Genomic DNA, 16,345 nt, shown 5'->3' on the forward strand with positions numbered 1-16,345 from the left:
TCTCTTTCCTTCCTTCCTTCCTTCCTTCCTTCCTTCCTTTCTTTGTCTCTCTGTCGCTCTTTCTTTCTTTCTTTCTCTTAAGATTAGGTTTCTCTGTGTAACCCTTGCTGTCCTGGAACTTGCTCTGTAGACCAGGCTGACCTCAAACTCAGAGATTTGCCTACCTCTGCCTCCTGAGTGCTGGGATTAAGGTATGTGCTGCTGGTGTTACCGTTGTCCAGCTTTTTTGTTTTGTTTTGTTTTTTCTTTTTTGCTTTTTTTGAGACAAGATCTCACTACGTAGGCCTGGCTGGCCTGAAATTCACTACATAGACTAGGGTAGCTTTGAACTCATGGATCTACTGATCAACCTGCCTCTGCCTCTTGGGTGTTAGCATTAAGAATGTGCACTACCCAGGGGTCTTTCCTGAGACTCATACTCCAACCAAGTACCGTGCTTGGAGATAACCTAGAACCCCTGTACAGATGTAGCCCATGGCAGTTCAGTGTCCAAGTGGGTTCCATAGTAATGGGAACAGGGACTGCCTCTGACATGAACTAATTGGCCTGCTCTTTAATCACCTCACCCTGATGGGGGAACAGCCTTACCAGGCCACAGAGGAAGACAATGCAGCCACTCCTGTTGAGATCTGATAGACTAGGATCAGAAGGAAGGAGAGGAGGACCTCCCCTATCAGTGGACTTGGGGAGGGGCATGGGTGGAGACGGGGAGGGAAGGTGAGATTGGGAGGGAAAGAGGGAGGAGTTTATGGGGGGATACAAAGTGAATAAAGTGTAATTAATATAAATTAAAATAAAAATAGTAAAAAAAAAAAAAGAATGTGCCCTACCATGCCTGACAATAGCTGATAAATTCTGCTATTGCTGATGTGTTTTGAAAGAATATATCAGAGCAAGGATAACTTTAGACTTTATATACTAATGTTATATACTAATTATACTAATATTAGTATAATGTATATACTAATGTATATAAAGTATGTACATCATATACTTTATACATTTATACATTATATACATTTGGAATGTCCCCTCACCAAAATAATTTTATGGTAGAATACAATGGACTACTTTACCAGGAGACCTGGGTTCTCTACTAATTACTGTCAGTAGTTAGCTCTGAGACCTTCACTTTAAGTTCCTTAATTACCTAAACTTCTTTTCATCTATAAAATAATAAAGATTCTTAGAGTTGTTACATACACGAGAAATTTAGGCAACATGTTGGTTGGTGAAGTTATTTGTACATTTCATTTCATTTTAAAGGGATAAATGTTGTTTTGGTTCATATTTCAGGGGAAGAGATGAAGAGGAGGAATGAGGTCCAGTGTCTCATTCACTGAGCTAGACAGTGTCCTGTCTGTTTTCTATTAAGGAATTGTTCAGAATAAGTGAAAATTCCCCCTTAATAGAATAAAAAATGAGGGTCAAAATTGTTTTATTATATTGTTCATACAACATACAAGTAGTAAGTGGTGGTTTGGAATTCACATCAGAATCATCGACTGTAAATTTGTTCTTCCTGCAGAGCTCCATGTTCCAAAATCCCTCAGGAGAAGGCCTTCTGTATAAAGTTATTGACTATCTCAATGTAACTTTACTGTTGATATTATTAAATCAGTGTTTCCAATTGGCTTTTAGATCCCAATTGTAGAATCAGAAATAAAGAAAGAAGCTGGTGAGTTAAAACCAGAAGAAGAAATAACTGTCGGGCCAGTCCAGAAGTTGGTTACGGAGATGGGTACCTATGCCACTCAGAGTGCGCTCAGCAGTTCTAGACCTACCAAGAAAGAGGAAGACAGGTAAGAGCTCTGCCCCACCAGCTGACTGGACTGTTACTCCTGGGGTGGCAGTTGTGTGGCTTCTTTCTCTACTGGTTTTTGATGCTTAAGTGAAAGTATTTGCCATTTAAGGTCCTTGAAAGACGGTACGTGTGTAAGGTTTCCTCTGGGAGTTATCTCTGGCTTTAGATTTTAGTTTTCCTGTTTTCACTGATGTAAATGTTCTTTTAAAACTTACTTAATCACACAGAAATGCTGTGTTGATATTTAAGTCTGGTTGTTTGTTATTATCAGAAAGATATTTTGAATTTTTTCTCTTTTTCTTTTCATTTTCTTATTTTTTTTTTTTGTTTTTGTGTTTGGTTTTTTTGTTTGTTTGTTTGTTTCCCTTTATTATACATTTCTTTCTTGGAATAGAACTCAAGGCTGATCACATTCTTAGTGATTAGTTAGTGCTCTGCCTCTAAGGTTATAGTTGCAGTACAAATTGTCTAGTCCTAATTGATAAGTCACATATCTTTTTTTACCTCTTTATTTTGCTTTCTGTGTTTATAATAAGATGAGAAAGATGATGGTACAATGCTATTGAATACTTCTTACTTACTAGAAACCACACTAAATAGTTTATCAAGACAGCAGCCTTTGTGAGTGTACTGTCTTCATTTTCAAGAAGAGGAATTTCAGACCGAGAGAGCGAGCCCTGTAAGCAGCCCTGTGAAAGACTGCATAAGCTGGTGCTTGAGGAAACTTATTAGCTCCAGTACATCTATTCTTTTTTTTTTTTTTCATCTATTCTTAATTAAACAGCCTTTTCTTTCTATTCTTTGGATTGTTATTTGAGAAAAGTGTTAGTTACATGTTCTTCTTTTTCATTCTGAGAACTAATGAGGCATTTAACTAAGGTCCTTATCACTGAAGAGAGAAATTAGTGGCTTACCTGAACCATTTATGCAGAAGCTATGTGCTGCTGGAGGATTTGTTGAGTTTCATGTTTGTTGATTTCTTTGCAGACCACCCTTAAGAGGGTTCCTCCTGGATGGAGATTTCTTTGTTGCTGCCTCCCTTGCCACAACTTTGACCAAGATTGCATTACGCTATGTAGCATTGGTTCAAGAGAAGAAAAAGCAAAATGTATGTTCATTTATTGTATATTTACCCAGTAATTGATTATTAAATGTTTACTCCATTGAACAGTGCAAAATTTAAAAGTCAATGCTAAAGATCATAAAAGAGCTTGTGGCTTAGTAGGGGAACCAGGCATAGTAGTAATATAACATGACTATAAAATTGACAAAATTATAGAGAAATAATAATATGATTAGTCTGATGAGGGGGTTGTAAGGGGTCATGAAGTCACTTCTGTAAGCTAGGGTTAGTCATTGGCCATGAAAGTAATGGCCTTTTGTCATCAGCATCTGTGATGTTGCCAACTTTATCTTAAAATGTCTCATAAGTAGTTCCTACCTGTAGTTGGTACCTAATTACAGCTTCTGACATTTCTAAGTATACTCTTCCACTCTCCCAAGCCTCACCAGCCCTTTGCAGTATTGTCCTATATTTTATTCCCATGTATCCCTCATAAACTTTATGATGCATTATTACTATTTTGTTGTGAATAGCAGTCTTTTTAAATAGTAAGTAGGCAAACAAAGTAATGGGCTTTATGATTGCATTTTTATACATGTCATTATATTTGTTCTAATTCAACCCCCCAGGCCTCACTCATCCCCCCTCCTCTGTCTTTCTTCTGGCTGGTTTTCTTCCTAAATAATGTCTCTCTTCTGCTTTCATGCCACATGAATTCCACTACTCTGCTTTACTCCTTCCCTTAAGATCTTTCTTCCTCTGTCATGATCCCCTATCTGGTTTTATGACCCCCCTCCAAAAAAAAAAAAAAAATTAAATCTTGGTCCCATACTGAAAGAAAGCATAGTATTTGTCTTTCTGAGTTTCGCTTATTTTGCTTCATAAACCCTCTTTTTAGAAAAATAATCATAATTGTTGTTGTTGCCAATGTTGTGACATTTACCTGTAAATCCTAGCACTTACGGGTGCCTGCTTTGGCAGGCAAATCAGTGTCAGAAGCTAGCCTGAACTACATAATGAGACTTTGTCTCAAAAAGAAAAGAAAAATATAAATATCTCCTTTTCAATATTCTTTCTGGTATCTGGATTAAGATTAGAAGTATTTTACTCAGCGTTATAACAAACACTTCCCCATGTTTTTATAAACTTCCCCTAATTTTTATAAACATGGAAGGCCTAGTCATATTCATAATATTTAATACCTTTGTAATCCAAGCATCCAACTGTGTTTATCTCAAGAGTCCAATTTGATTTCCTCAGTGGTTGTATCACTTGTAAATGATAGGAGAAAGTTTATTGGTATCAGCTTGGAGCCAGATTTCTTGCAATGTCTAACTTAGTTGTGCTGCATACAAAGAAGAATGCTTGATTTTTCGCTGTCTCATTAGCATGCCTGCATTTGTGCCATTTCCCTCTCCATTTTCTGTGTGAATAGGAGTGTCCTTGAATCACAGACCTTATGAGAAAGAATGTGCGTTTACTTTCATTGTAGGGTCCTCACACTTGTGTTGCAAGCATTCTCCCAGTTGCACCATCTCCCTCAGTCCCCCTTCACTTACATTTTTGAATGTAAGTGATTTTGGTTTTGTTTTCTCCCAGCACTGTTAGAGGTGTAGCTCCCATTGTCTTCTGCCTTCTTAGTGAGCAATCTTCTGTCACACCTCTGCCTGTGCATGGCTGATTTTATATATATATATATATATATATATATTTTTTTTTTATCATGGGTTTCAGCAATTTGATTTGCCAATGGCTTAATATGTTTTTTTTTTTTTTCTCCTATGGTCCCACTATGCTTCATTGAGCTTTGGGGTCTAAGTTTATAGTTCTTATAAATTTAGGAAGTTTCTGATCATAGTTTTCTCAGACATCGTTCTTAAGACTCCAACTTCTCTTCCTTCTTCTTCTGAAGGCAGGATACAGCCTTGGGGACTTAAACATATTTCTCTGCTGGTTCTTCCCCTGGCCCCAGTGGTTTTTTCATACATGTACATAAGTGAGTCCTCAGCTAAAGACAGTTTGTTAAGGGCATAGAGCATCTGTGTCAGGATAATATACATGAGATTAAAAATAGAAGTTGGACTTCACATGTGTTTTTTTTTTTTTTTTTTTTAATAGTAGGCCCAATAATTTCAATATGAAGTCTGAGGGGAAAAAAATCATTGAAAGCTGCAATATAAAAATGAAGATATCAAAACAGGTGACTGTACTTACTGTCACCAAGAATGGCACAGCCTCACATGATGTGCCTCCTAATGCAGTACATTTAGGAATGTAAAACAGCACCTGCTCAGAAGCGCAGCCAAGAGTAATAAGCCGTCTGGTGTTTTGTTGGTTTGTTTAATTTATGTGTATGTATGTGTGCCTCTTGTCTTTACTTGTACCACATGCATACAGTGCCCACAGGGCCAGAAGAACCATCAGATCCTCTGATACAGGAATTTCAGGTGGTTGTGAGCCTCTGAGTTAACCAGGGTCCTATGCAAGAGAGCAGTGTCTTAACCACTAAGACATTTCTTCATCTTGGCTCTTTAAAAAACAAAACAAAACAAAAAACCAAAAACTTGTGTGATTAAAAACAAATAGGAAAGCGGAGAGGTGGTAGCACACAGCCTTAATGCAAGCACTAAGGATTAATTCTAATTGCATTGGAAGGCAGAGGCTGTCAGATCTCTGTGAGTTTGAGGCCAGCCTGGTCTGCAGAGTTCCAAGATAGCCAGTGCTACACAGAGAAACCATGTCTTAAAAAAACAAAGAAAATGGACAAACAAAAACAGACAGGAAACTGGTCTAGTTTAAGAGAGACTGAAGAGAATAGTGGTTGATAAAATTTGTGAAGCTGATCCTGGGTTTAAAAGTAAAAGAAAAACATTTTGAGATGATGTAGGAAGATTTATTTACATATATTTGGGGATTGCTCCATTTCTCAAAAAATAAATTAATACTCTGATTTTATAGAAATTGTACTTATTCTTAGTAAATAGGTGCTAATATGTTTATGAAGAGAGGAATCTTGTGTTGTCCAGCTAGCCAAAGTGTGAGTTAATAAGAAAGCAAATATGGAGGTTTGAGAGCTAGCTTAATCAGTAAAGTGCCTATCACACAATCTTGAGGACCTGAGCTCTGCCCCTAGCACCCTAACAACCTTGTAATCTGAATAGAGACAGAGACAAGCAGTATACCTGGGGCTTGGCCAACCAGACTAAGCCTAACCATTGAGCCTCAAGGCCCTGTCTCAAAAAGCAAGGTGATATTACCTGAGGGTGACCTCTGCCTCCACATGGATGCCCTGACATGAAAGAGAACACACAGAAAGCCTATAAGGCTAAACAGTTAACAGTTGCTGAAGCACATTGTTTTTTCAGCTTTTCTGATTAAAAAGAAAACTATTAAAAAATCGTTGGTATTTTTCAACCACGTGTCAGTGAGGACTTAGCAGGCTGACAGAACAAAACAAGAAGAAGGATATGGGAATAACTAGGGAAATAAAATCTAGCCAGTTTGTCTAATTCAAGTGAATTCTTGAATTGTATATAGATTATATTTGAATGACATTATTGCAGTTGGAGAATTGTAGCAATAACCAGTTTCTCTACTTTTGTAGTCTTTCGTTGCTGAGGCTATGTTGCTCATGGCAACTATCCTTCATTTGGGAAAATCCTCTCTTCCTAAGAAGCCAATTACTGATGATGATGTAGACCGAATATCCCTGTGCCTCAAGGTCTTATCTGAATGCTCACCTTTAATGAATGACATTTTTAATAAGGAGTGCAGACATTCTCTTTCCCAAATGTTGTCTGCCAAACTCGAAGAAGAGAAACTATCCCAAAAGGTAAGGTATATATGGATAGTTCATAGAGAGCTTTATAAGTTTTTTCCTAAGTAATTTTATTGGTTTTTCAGTCTCTGTGTAAGTCTATCTCCTTAAAAGGTTTGTGAAAAGCTATTGTTTTTTCCATATAAAAAGACATGTGCATTGCTTTTTCAACACAGAAAGAATCTGAAAAGAGGAATGTAACAGTACAACCTGATGACCCCATTTCCTTCATGCAACTAACTGCGAAGAATGAAATGAACTGCAAGGAAGATCAGTTTCAACTGAGTTTGTTGGCAGCAATGGGTAATACACAGAGGAAAGAGGCAGCAGATCCCCTAGCATCCAAACTTAACAAGGTAACACAGATTCAGATATTTGACTTGTTTGTTCATTTTAGGTGGGGTCTCACTATGTAGCCCTTGCTAACCTGGAACTAACTTCATAGACCAAACTTGTCCCAAACTCATAGAGATCTGCTGACCTCTTTCCCAGGTGCTGAGATCAAAGGCTGTGCCACCATGCCCAACTGAAGATTTATTTAAGATGGCTACTTAAGAATAAGTGGTTGGTCCTGCTGTGAATATGGGATTTGTTGTTGTTTTAATTAAATAACTAGTTACATAAAATTGAGCTCATGGGACCTTGAAAGAGAGAGGAGAGAGAGAGAGAGAGTGAGAGTGAGAGTGTGTGTTTGTGTGTGTGTGTGTCTATCTGTCTGTCTGTCTGGGACCTTGGTGATGGCAGGTAAACACTACCATTAAGCTGTACCTCCAGTTCTAGCATCAGTTTTTACCAAGTCCCTGTGATTTTTAGGTCCATGATACTTCATTTGAACCAGGCATGGTGGTACATGTCTATAATATCAGCACTTACAGAAAGATTACACGGTCAAAGACAGTCTGGGCTACCTAGTTAAACAATTATCTCTCCCCTGTCAGATGAGTATCAAGTTGGTTTGACCATTAAAGAAAAATGTCGGTAACAGAATCATAAATGCTAAAACATTTTCTCATAAAGCTGAGAATTTGCACTTCCAAAGCAGAGACAGCAAGATCACAAAGTTTGAGGCCAGCCTGGACTTAATAACAAGACTTTGCTTCAAAAAACAATAAATTAGGGGCTGGAGAGATGGCTCAGAGATTAAGAGGCTGCTCTTCCAGAGGTCGAGTTCAATTCCCAGCAACCACATGATGGCTTACAACCATCTAGAATGAAATCTGGTGCCCTCTTCTGGCATGCAGGTGTACGTGCAAACATACGTTGTATACATAATAAATTAATTAATTAAAAACAAAAACAAATTAGGTCTTGTTAGCAACAATCTTACACTTTTTTTTATTTCTCTTTCAATTGTAAAAATTACAGAACATAAAATTTACTGTTTTAACCTGGTCTTTTTTCCTGCATTCTACTGCTGAGGTTTGAAACCAGGACTCTGCTAGGAATCGAACTCTGCTGCTGAGCTCCCTTGCTCATAATTGGATAGTCATCTCCAGAACTTCTCTATCTCATGAAACTATACCCATTAAACAGTAATGCCCCATCCGCATTTCCTGCTGCTTCTGGCAGCTACCAGACCACTTTCTCTTTCTCTTTCTGGCTCTTTCTAGTTTTCATAAAGGTGGAATTGCTGTGGTTTTGTTCTTTTTGACTGTTGTTTTTCACTGAGTATAAAATAGCATTATTCAGCATGCTTACAGCATATGAACAATTTTCTTTAAAAAGACTTGTTTTTAACACTTTTTATTGGTTTGGTGAGTTGGGCTGTGTACTCTATGGGTGAAGCTAAGATTGTCCAGCTTGGCAGCAAGTACCTTAATCCACTGAGCCACCACATACACTTGAGGTCAGAGCACAGCCTAAACAGGATTTGATTCTCTTCTGCCTGTGGATCCTGGGAGTGAACTCATCAGGCTAAATTGTTTCATTCATTTGATTATGTCTGTTTTTGTTTTGACAGGTCACCCAGTTGACAGGTTTCTCAGATCCTGTGTACGCAGAAGCTTATGTTCATGTCAATCAATATGATATTGTCCTGGATGTTCTTGTTGTAAACCAAACCAGTGATACTTTGCAGAACTGCACATTAGAGTTAGCTACTCTAGGTGAGAAAATTTATCCTAGGAAAGATTTTTTTTTTTTATTAACCAGTCATTGACATGTTCCTTTTATTTTAATTTTAGTTTATAATTTGAGAAAGGGTCTCTTCTGTGTAGTTTTGGCTGGTCTGGAACCTGCTGTATAGATCAGCCTGATCTTGAACTAACAGAGATCCACCTGCCTCTGCCTTTCAAGTGCTGGGAATAAAGACATGTACCATCTTGCCTGGCTATTTTTTTTTTCATATTTCTTTAAAAAATTTTTTTAAATTATTATTTGTTTACAATTTATTCGCTGTGTATCCTGGCTATAGTCCCTTCCCTCATCTCCTCCCAGTCCTACCCTCTCTCTCTCCTCCCTGCTATTTTCTCCCCTAGTCCACTGATAAGGAAGGTCCTCTTCCCTACTATCTGACCTTAGCCTATCAGGTCTCATTAGGACTGTCTGGATCCTCTTTGTGGCCTAAAGATTTTTATGTAATAGATCTTTGTGATTAATTACTAAGAAAGTGTCATAGCTTTCAGTATAAAGAGTATAATGTTGTTTAATCAATTTTGTCTCCTTAAACTACCAGTTTGTTTACTTTTGCCATACTGACTGACTTAAGCTCTTTGTTTGACTCGGTGGGTTCCGTTCTGAGTTTGAGGAAGTAGCTGTTTGAATTTGTAGAGTGCATATTCATGCACCTAGCATGCATAAGGCTTGGGCTCCAGCACCACACTCACCCAGCATGATGGTGCTTGCTTGTGCTCCCCTCACTTGGGTGGAGGCAGCGATGTCAGGAGTTCAAGGTTATTCCCAGCCACACAACTATTTCCTAACCAGCTTAGGCTACACAACACCCTGTCTCAAATAAACAAAACCACATTTATCAAGTACTTTACTTAGTTAAAAATTTAAATTGCCTTGGTAGGGAACTCAGTATTTTCTGTTACCTGCTACATGTGGCCAAAGCATTGCATCATTATTTGCATTTTTAACATGTGGGATTTTTCTTCTTGATAAAGACATGTGGGTTAGATTCTCTGTAATTACTCTGCATCTAGGTTTGAAACTGTAAAATATGTATAGAACAGTGTAGTGTTCCCAGAGTTCACGTAGCTTATTCAACAGTCAGGGGACACTAGGATATCAGAGAAATTATCCTTTGCCCTATCTTCAGTGAGCCATGGCTCAGAGTGTACAGGTCTAGTGGAGGGATCTTACCCTTTTGTAATGGTGTAGGTAGGTTAAGCCTTCTGAGAAGTTCCTAATCATTCATTGAAACAAAAGGGTATACTCACAGTACCCCTCCTCATGAACATAATTATTCTGTGTAGAATAGAGAATTATGCCTATTGCCTTTCATTAGATGTTGTGTAGATTAATAGGATTGCCAAGGATATTAGATTTTCTTATTTTTTCCTCATAATATTTGAATCACACACATTTCATTTTTCTAGAAACTATTAACTTGCATATGTTTGAATGCTATTTTATGATTAATGTATATGCTTTTAACTGTATCCAAACTTTTTTTTCTCCTAGGGGATCTGAAACTTGTGGAAAAACCATCTCCTTTGACTCTTGCTCCTCATGATTTTGCAAATATAAAGGCTAATGTCAAGGTAGCATCAACAGAAAATGGAATAATTTTTGGCAATATAGGTATGGCTTTGTTTTACCATAGTTGAATGTTTTTTATTAAAGAATTTGATAGTATGAAGTTGTGGATGTGGCTTGAGGGTGGAACACAAATCCTTTTGGTAACCAAGTATTGTTTTATGTTCTAGATATACCAGAATGAGCTAGGTGGAGGAGTCAGTCCTTAAAAAACTACTAGGCAATTCTCAAGTTTTCTCTGAAAGTAAAACGAGAAGTTAGAAGAAAAGTAGACCCCAATCAGATTATAACTTTAAATTTATTTAGGTTTTGTTTGGGGGGAGGTGGGAGGGATTAGATTTTTTTTTTTTTTAATATATATATATATATATAGTGTTCTGTCAGGTACATGCCAGAAGGGCATCAAGTCTCATTATAGATGGTTATAACCCACCCTGTGGTTGCTGGAAATTGGGGACCTTTGGAAGAGCAGCCAGTGTTCTTAACCTCTGAGCCATCTCTCCAGCCCAAGGGGATTGGATTTTTGAGACAGGGTTTCTCTATATAGCCCTGGCTGCCCTGTAACTCAGGCTGGCCACAAACAGAGATCTGGATATTCGTGTGTACCATCCCAGCCATCCCAGAGACATGTAACCTTTCTGTTTTCCTCTTTTTAGTTGTTGTTGTTGTTGTTGTTGTTGTTGTTGTTCTGTTTTGTTTTTTGAGACAGTGTTTCTCTGTGTAGCTTCTGCTGTCCTCTGTTGATCAGGCTGGTCTCAAACTCATAGCGATCCACCTGCCTCTGCTTCTCTGAGTGCTGGGATTACAAGTATGGGCTACTACCCTCAGCTGTTGAATATATATATATATATATATATATATATTTCAGATTTGTTTATTATTTATACAGTATTCTGCCTGCATGTGTGCCTGCAGGCCAGAAGAGGGCACCAGATCTCATTTAGATGGTTATGCTGGGAATTGAACTCAGGATCTTTGGAAGAACAGCCAGTGCTCTTAACCTCTGAGTCATCTTTCCAGCCCACTGATAATCTTATATTATTAAATTCCAGCAACATATATCCAGATATTAGAGGAAAAAGTTTGGGTTTATAACAGAGTCCTAACTATGAGAATACTGAAATACTTGCATATCTAGTGCAGTACCTGGCCACTATAGCTGCTATATAAGTATTTACCAACTGAAACTGTTTACTTAACAACAAAGACCTTTAAAGTGTATCTGAGCCTTAAGTCCTGTTGCTTATCAACATGTCTCTGCTTTCCTAATTGTGAGATGGAAAGTAGCAAGATAGAATTGATGGGAGTGGTTCAGTAGGTAATATTTATAAAGCATTTAGAATGTAGTATATGTAAATAGTTGCTAATATAATTATTTGTATTTTTAACTAACATCCACTCTTTGGGGTTCTATGTGTGTCTTACAGTTTATGATGTCTCTGGAGCAGCAAGTGACAGAAACTGTGTGGTCCTTAGTGACATCCACATTGACATCATGGACTATATCCAGCCTGCAACGTGCACCGATGCCGAGTTCCGTCAGATGTGGGCCGAATTTGAATGGGAGAATAAAGTTAGTCTTTGAGAGGCTTCTTTACCTGTCTTCTTGTGACTAGTGGTGAGGGGATTTTGAAGCCATTCCCGCCAAAGGCGTGGAAGTAAAGCGCAGACAGTGCTTTAGTGGTTCCCTGTTGTGAATTACATAGAAAGGCAGTTGGTTTTTGAATCGTCCGTTATCTTGCTCTGTAGTCCAGTCAAGTCTCCGGTGCCTGACCTCCTGCCCTGTCTCCTCAGCACCTGCAGTACAGGTGTGCATTTCCACACCTAGTAGTCTTAGCTCTCTAACCAATTTGGTTGAGACAGTGTAGACAAGATTCCCACTTTCTGTGTCCAGATGAAAGTGTCATCCAGTGTCCTCCAGGCTATGCATAGTCTGTGGCCTGCTGGGAAACTTTGTTCCTTGAGTTTTGCTTGAACTCTGTATTTCCTCAGTGCTCTAGTGTGAAGTGCCTGTGTCTGAAAGCACTGCTGATGCCAGTTGCTTTCATAGGTGTCATTTGCTTTTTTATTGCCCGCTCTTCCCCTGCATAGCTGGAAGAAGGTTGTAGGATGAGATAGTAATAATGCAGTTTCACTATAACGTTGACTGAGTCTTCTCCTCTGCAGGTGACAGTTAACACCAACATGACTGATCTGAATGACTATTTACAGCACATCCTAAAGTCAACCAACATGAAGTGCCTGACTCCAGAGAAGGTAGAACATAACTAGAAAATGCTAAACTTTGAAAGAGATTGGTACAGTAAATGGCTGCCTTTTGCTGTTTCCTGTGCTGTGTTTTTATAATAAAGCAGCATAGGAAAAAGTGTGCCCTCTGGAATATCTCAGAGAAGTTACCCACAAGATGTTTGATTTGCTTACCTCTTTCTGAACTCTGTCATTTTACTTTTTCATGGTGATGTGACTTCACTGGAACAGTCAGATTACTTGGAGGTTTGGTTTTTTGTTTTTATTTTGTTGTCTTCTCTGTCTTTCAGATAGAGACTTTGTTCCCCAAACATTTATTTTGATACTGGATTACCAAATGCCCCTCTCGTGGGCTAATTTTAAGTCAGAATAAATTTCCAGTACAGTGGCCTTCTGTGTCTACATGAAGAAAGACTAGAACAAAGACAAAATAAAATTGAATCTCTAAGGGTCTTTCTTTCTTCAAAAAGTTTGTGTTAATGCCATAATGTTCTAATAAAATGTCTGCTATTAACTGGACATGTAGCTCAGTGAGAGGATGTTTGCTTAGCATCTCTCACACTCTCTCTCTCTCTCTCTCTCACATACACACACACACACACACAGAACGAACCTGTTTACTGCTAACTAGTAGATTTTAGTTCATATATTAGTTTTTTCAATGACTTCTTTCTTTTTTGTGTTTGTTTGTTTGTTTGTTCTTCAAGACAGGGTTTCTCTGTGTAGCCTTTGCTGTCCTGGACTTTCTTTGTAGATCAGGCTGGCCTTTAACCCACAGCGATCTGCCTTCCTCTGCCTCCCTGAGTGCTGGGATTAAAGGCATGTACCACCACGCCCAGTGCCTTCTTCAATGATTTCTAAGTTCAACAAAAAAAAGTCTTTCTATGTGGACATTAAAATCCTGGTACAGGGGCTGGAGAGATGGCTCAATGGTTAAGAGTACTGTCTGCTCTTCCAAAGGACCCAGGTTCAATTCCCAGCACCCACATGGCAGCTCACCACTGTCTGCAACCCCAGTTCCAAGGGATCTGATGCACACACTAATGCACATAAAATAAAATTAAATAAATTACAAAAAAAGGTTTAAAAAAAAAAATCCTGGTACAGGAGGCAAAAAAGTAAATAAGCACTGAATATATAAATACAAATTTGAATAAGTATGCTCTTTAAAGTCATGATTATTGAGTATGATGTGCACAGGGAATCCTTACTTTTTACACATATATTTGTTTTGAGTTTTGGCAAACTCATAATGGCCTATACCCAGTACCATTGTAAGTAGAATTTTAGTAATAGTTTGCTTATGTATTTGAGTTTGCCAAGGTATAGTTCTCTAACAAAGTATTGAATTTATCATACATTTCTCCCTAGGCCCTTTCTGGCTACTGTGGCTTCATGGCAGCCAACCTGTATGCTCGTTCTATATTTGGAGAGGATGCACTTGCAAATGTCAGCATTGAGAAGCCAGTTCACCAGGGACCCGATGCTGCTGTCACTGGCCATATAAGAATTCGTGCAAAGAGTCAGGTACTAACACCATTTTCTGAGCTGAATAAAGGGAGGAAGAATTCGTGTCTTATTTCTGTAATATATCTTCTCTCATAATCGTGTTTTGTGCATGAGGTAAATACACACACGTATATGCATGGTACCTTCTGTACTTTAAATCATTTAAAATGGCTTACTCTAAGGTGCTGCCTAAAACATTGATTGCTGTGTGATATTTGTGAAACAGATGTAGACTTTTGGCGGATATGGCATAAATCTAGTATTAATCAACATCACTAAAACCAATCTAGTGAAAGTTTTTGGAGTCTGTTTTGTACATTTTTTGTTTTATTGTTGAGTGTGATCTCATATGGAAGCTTAGTTAAACTTAATTAACCTACTCTTTGGGCATTGTTTTCAGTAATTACATCTTTGTTGAGTCTGGGGAATTCTCTCCTAGCCTGTATAGGCCCTGGGTTAATCCCCAATGTCACAAATACTAGTTTAAAAAATGTAAATATCTTCATTCTTCTTTACAGGGAATGGCCTTGAGCCTTGGAGATAAAATCAACCTGTCTCAAAAGAAGACTAGTCTATAAGAATGAACAAAAAGTCCTTGAAGGTTTATGGTTAAAATTTAGGTGTGGGCTTATTGGACTCCAACATCTTTTGTACTCTTTTCATGCTTTATGTTATATAGAATCTGAGTTCATGCTGAATGCATTCCAGCCAGTAATTTATAGCCTTTCCCCTAAATCAGGAATGAGTTTAAAATTTTAGTTTGTCTTTTGTCTTAACAATTCTGAATGCTTGTCCTCAAAGTATATAATGTTTCTCATATGTACCAAGACATTTTCACAGTACAATAAACAGATCTATTCATAATTTTTTGTTATTTTATAAATAAATTACTTAATTTTAGATTTGTATCAATGGGATTTTTTAACTTAAGTCTAAATGTCCATTATAAATTTAAATTATTTTTTTTAAGTATTACTGTTTGCATCTTTATGAAGAGAACTTACAAAGTCAGTGATCTAAAGTGGAACAGATACTGGTTGCATGTATTGTTCCCTCATTTTCTAAAATAAGATCAGGGTCTTTTCTCAAACTCTGCTCCAGGGAGAAAGTATCCAAATTACTTGAGAAAAGGTGATTCATCTTTGACTTAAAGGAGCTATTAGAAACGCGGACATCAACATACTCTGTTTGAGGATCCTGAATTATTATTGAAATTAGATAATCTAAAGTCAGTTTTAGAAATCATCCACATTTAACGTTGGATGTCTGTGCTTGTTAGTAATTACAGTGGTTCTGGCCGGTGACTGACACTACACTAGGAGGATTCACTTTAGGGATGCAACAAGCTGTCTTCAGATTACCTGTTTTTTATTCTTCCCCTCCTGTTTATCACTTTAAGTGGGGCTGAGCAGCACACACACACCCTCATTACAATTTCACTTGAGCTTGTGAATGCAGTTTTCCCAGGAATGAGTGAGAAAGTCTGATCTTGTTGCTAAATCTCAATTTAAACTGTCATTCTTTGTCTTCCTTCTGGGGCTTCATCCTTCATTCCCCTAGGAGTCCATAGATAAGGTCTATGACAGAATGGAAGTAACATCTGTTTTCAATGAGAACAGAATGATTTGTTGGGCCTGTAAGAAGATTAATACTTTTTATGATGTCATAAATTTTGAAGCCACTTGCTGATTTAGTCAGTAAACCAGAGACTTAAAGGACATTTGTAGTCCTAGAGCACTGAGATCTTTAAACACAGTCATAGCTGCCAACTAGGAGAGCTGTAAACACTGGGAGAAAGGAGTCATTTTGATACAGTCAGTGGGTGGAGATATTTGATAGGAGCTGAAGAATGAATGCATTAGATCCTTTCCCACACTTCATTCTTTTGAACATGGATTTCATTAAGTGACATTGGATATTCAAAAAGAAAAAGGGTTCACAGTAACCCTAGTAACTTACAGAGAGCTGTATATAGTCCTTACTGGAGAGCCATAGTGCACCTTAGCATACCAAAGATTCTGAGAGGTTCTTCAGTGAAGAAAGCAGAATATTTCATTCTTCCTTTCAGCAAGGAATCCTTCACCAGAGGATACCTGTTGACATAGCCTGTGCAGCCATAGTCTCATATACAAAGCCAGCTTGAAGTCTGAAGAAGCATGCATTAGGGCATCCTCGAGCGCTTACTAATGTGGAGGGAGCAAGC

General features: G+C 38.0%; 1 protein-coding gene across 1 annotated transcript in view; it reads left to right on the forward strand.

Moving 5' to 3' along the window:
- The window catches only part of Copb1 (COPI coat complex subunit beta 1), a 35,475-nt gene extending 20,433 nt beyond the window's left edge, over positions 1-15,042 (forward strand). The window contains exons 13-22 of the mRNA XM_021649603.2: positions 1,642-1,802; positions 2,792-2,912; positions 6,472-6,699; positions 6,861-7,040; positions 8,645-8,789; positions 10,312-10,431; positions 11,814-11,959; positions 12,553-12,642; positions 14,005-14,160; positions 14,661-15,042. Of these exons, the coding sequence (XP_021505278.1) occupies positions 1,642-1,802; positions 2,792-2,912; positions 6,472-6,699; positions 6,861-7,040; positions 8,645-8,789; positions 10,312-10,431; positions 11,814-11,959; positions 12,553-12,642; positions 14,005-14,160; positions 14,661-14,720 (1,407 nt within the window). The 3' untranslated portion in view covers positions 14,721-15,042. The remainder of the gene's footprint in view (positions 1-1,641; positions 1,803-2,791; positions 2,913-6,471; positions 6,700-6,860; positions 7,041-8,644; positions 8,790-10,311; positions 10,432-11,813; positions 11,960-12,552; positions 12,643-14,004; positions 14,161-14,660) is intronic.
- Positions 15,043-16,345: the final 1,303 nt, after the last annotated feature.

The sequence above is a fragment of the Meriones unguiculatus genome, chromosome 14 (genome assembly GCF_030254825.1).
Source record: "Meriones unguiculatus strain TT.TT164.6M chromosome 14, Bangor_MerUng_6.1, whole genome shotgun sequence".
Classification (NCBI taxonomy): domain Eukaryota; kingdom Metazoa; phylum Chordata; class Mammalia; order Rodentia; family Muridae; genus Meriones; species Meriones unguiculatus.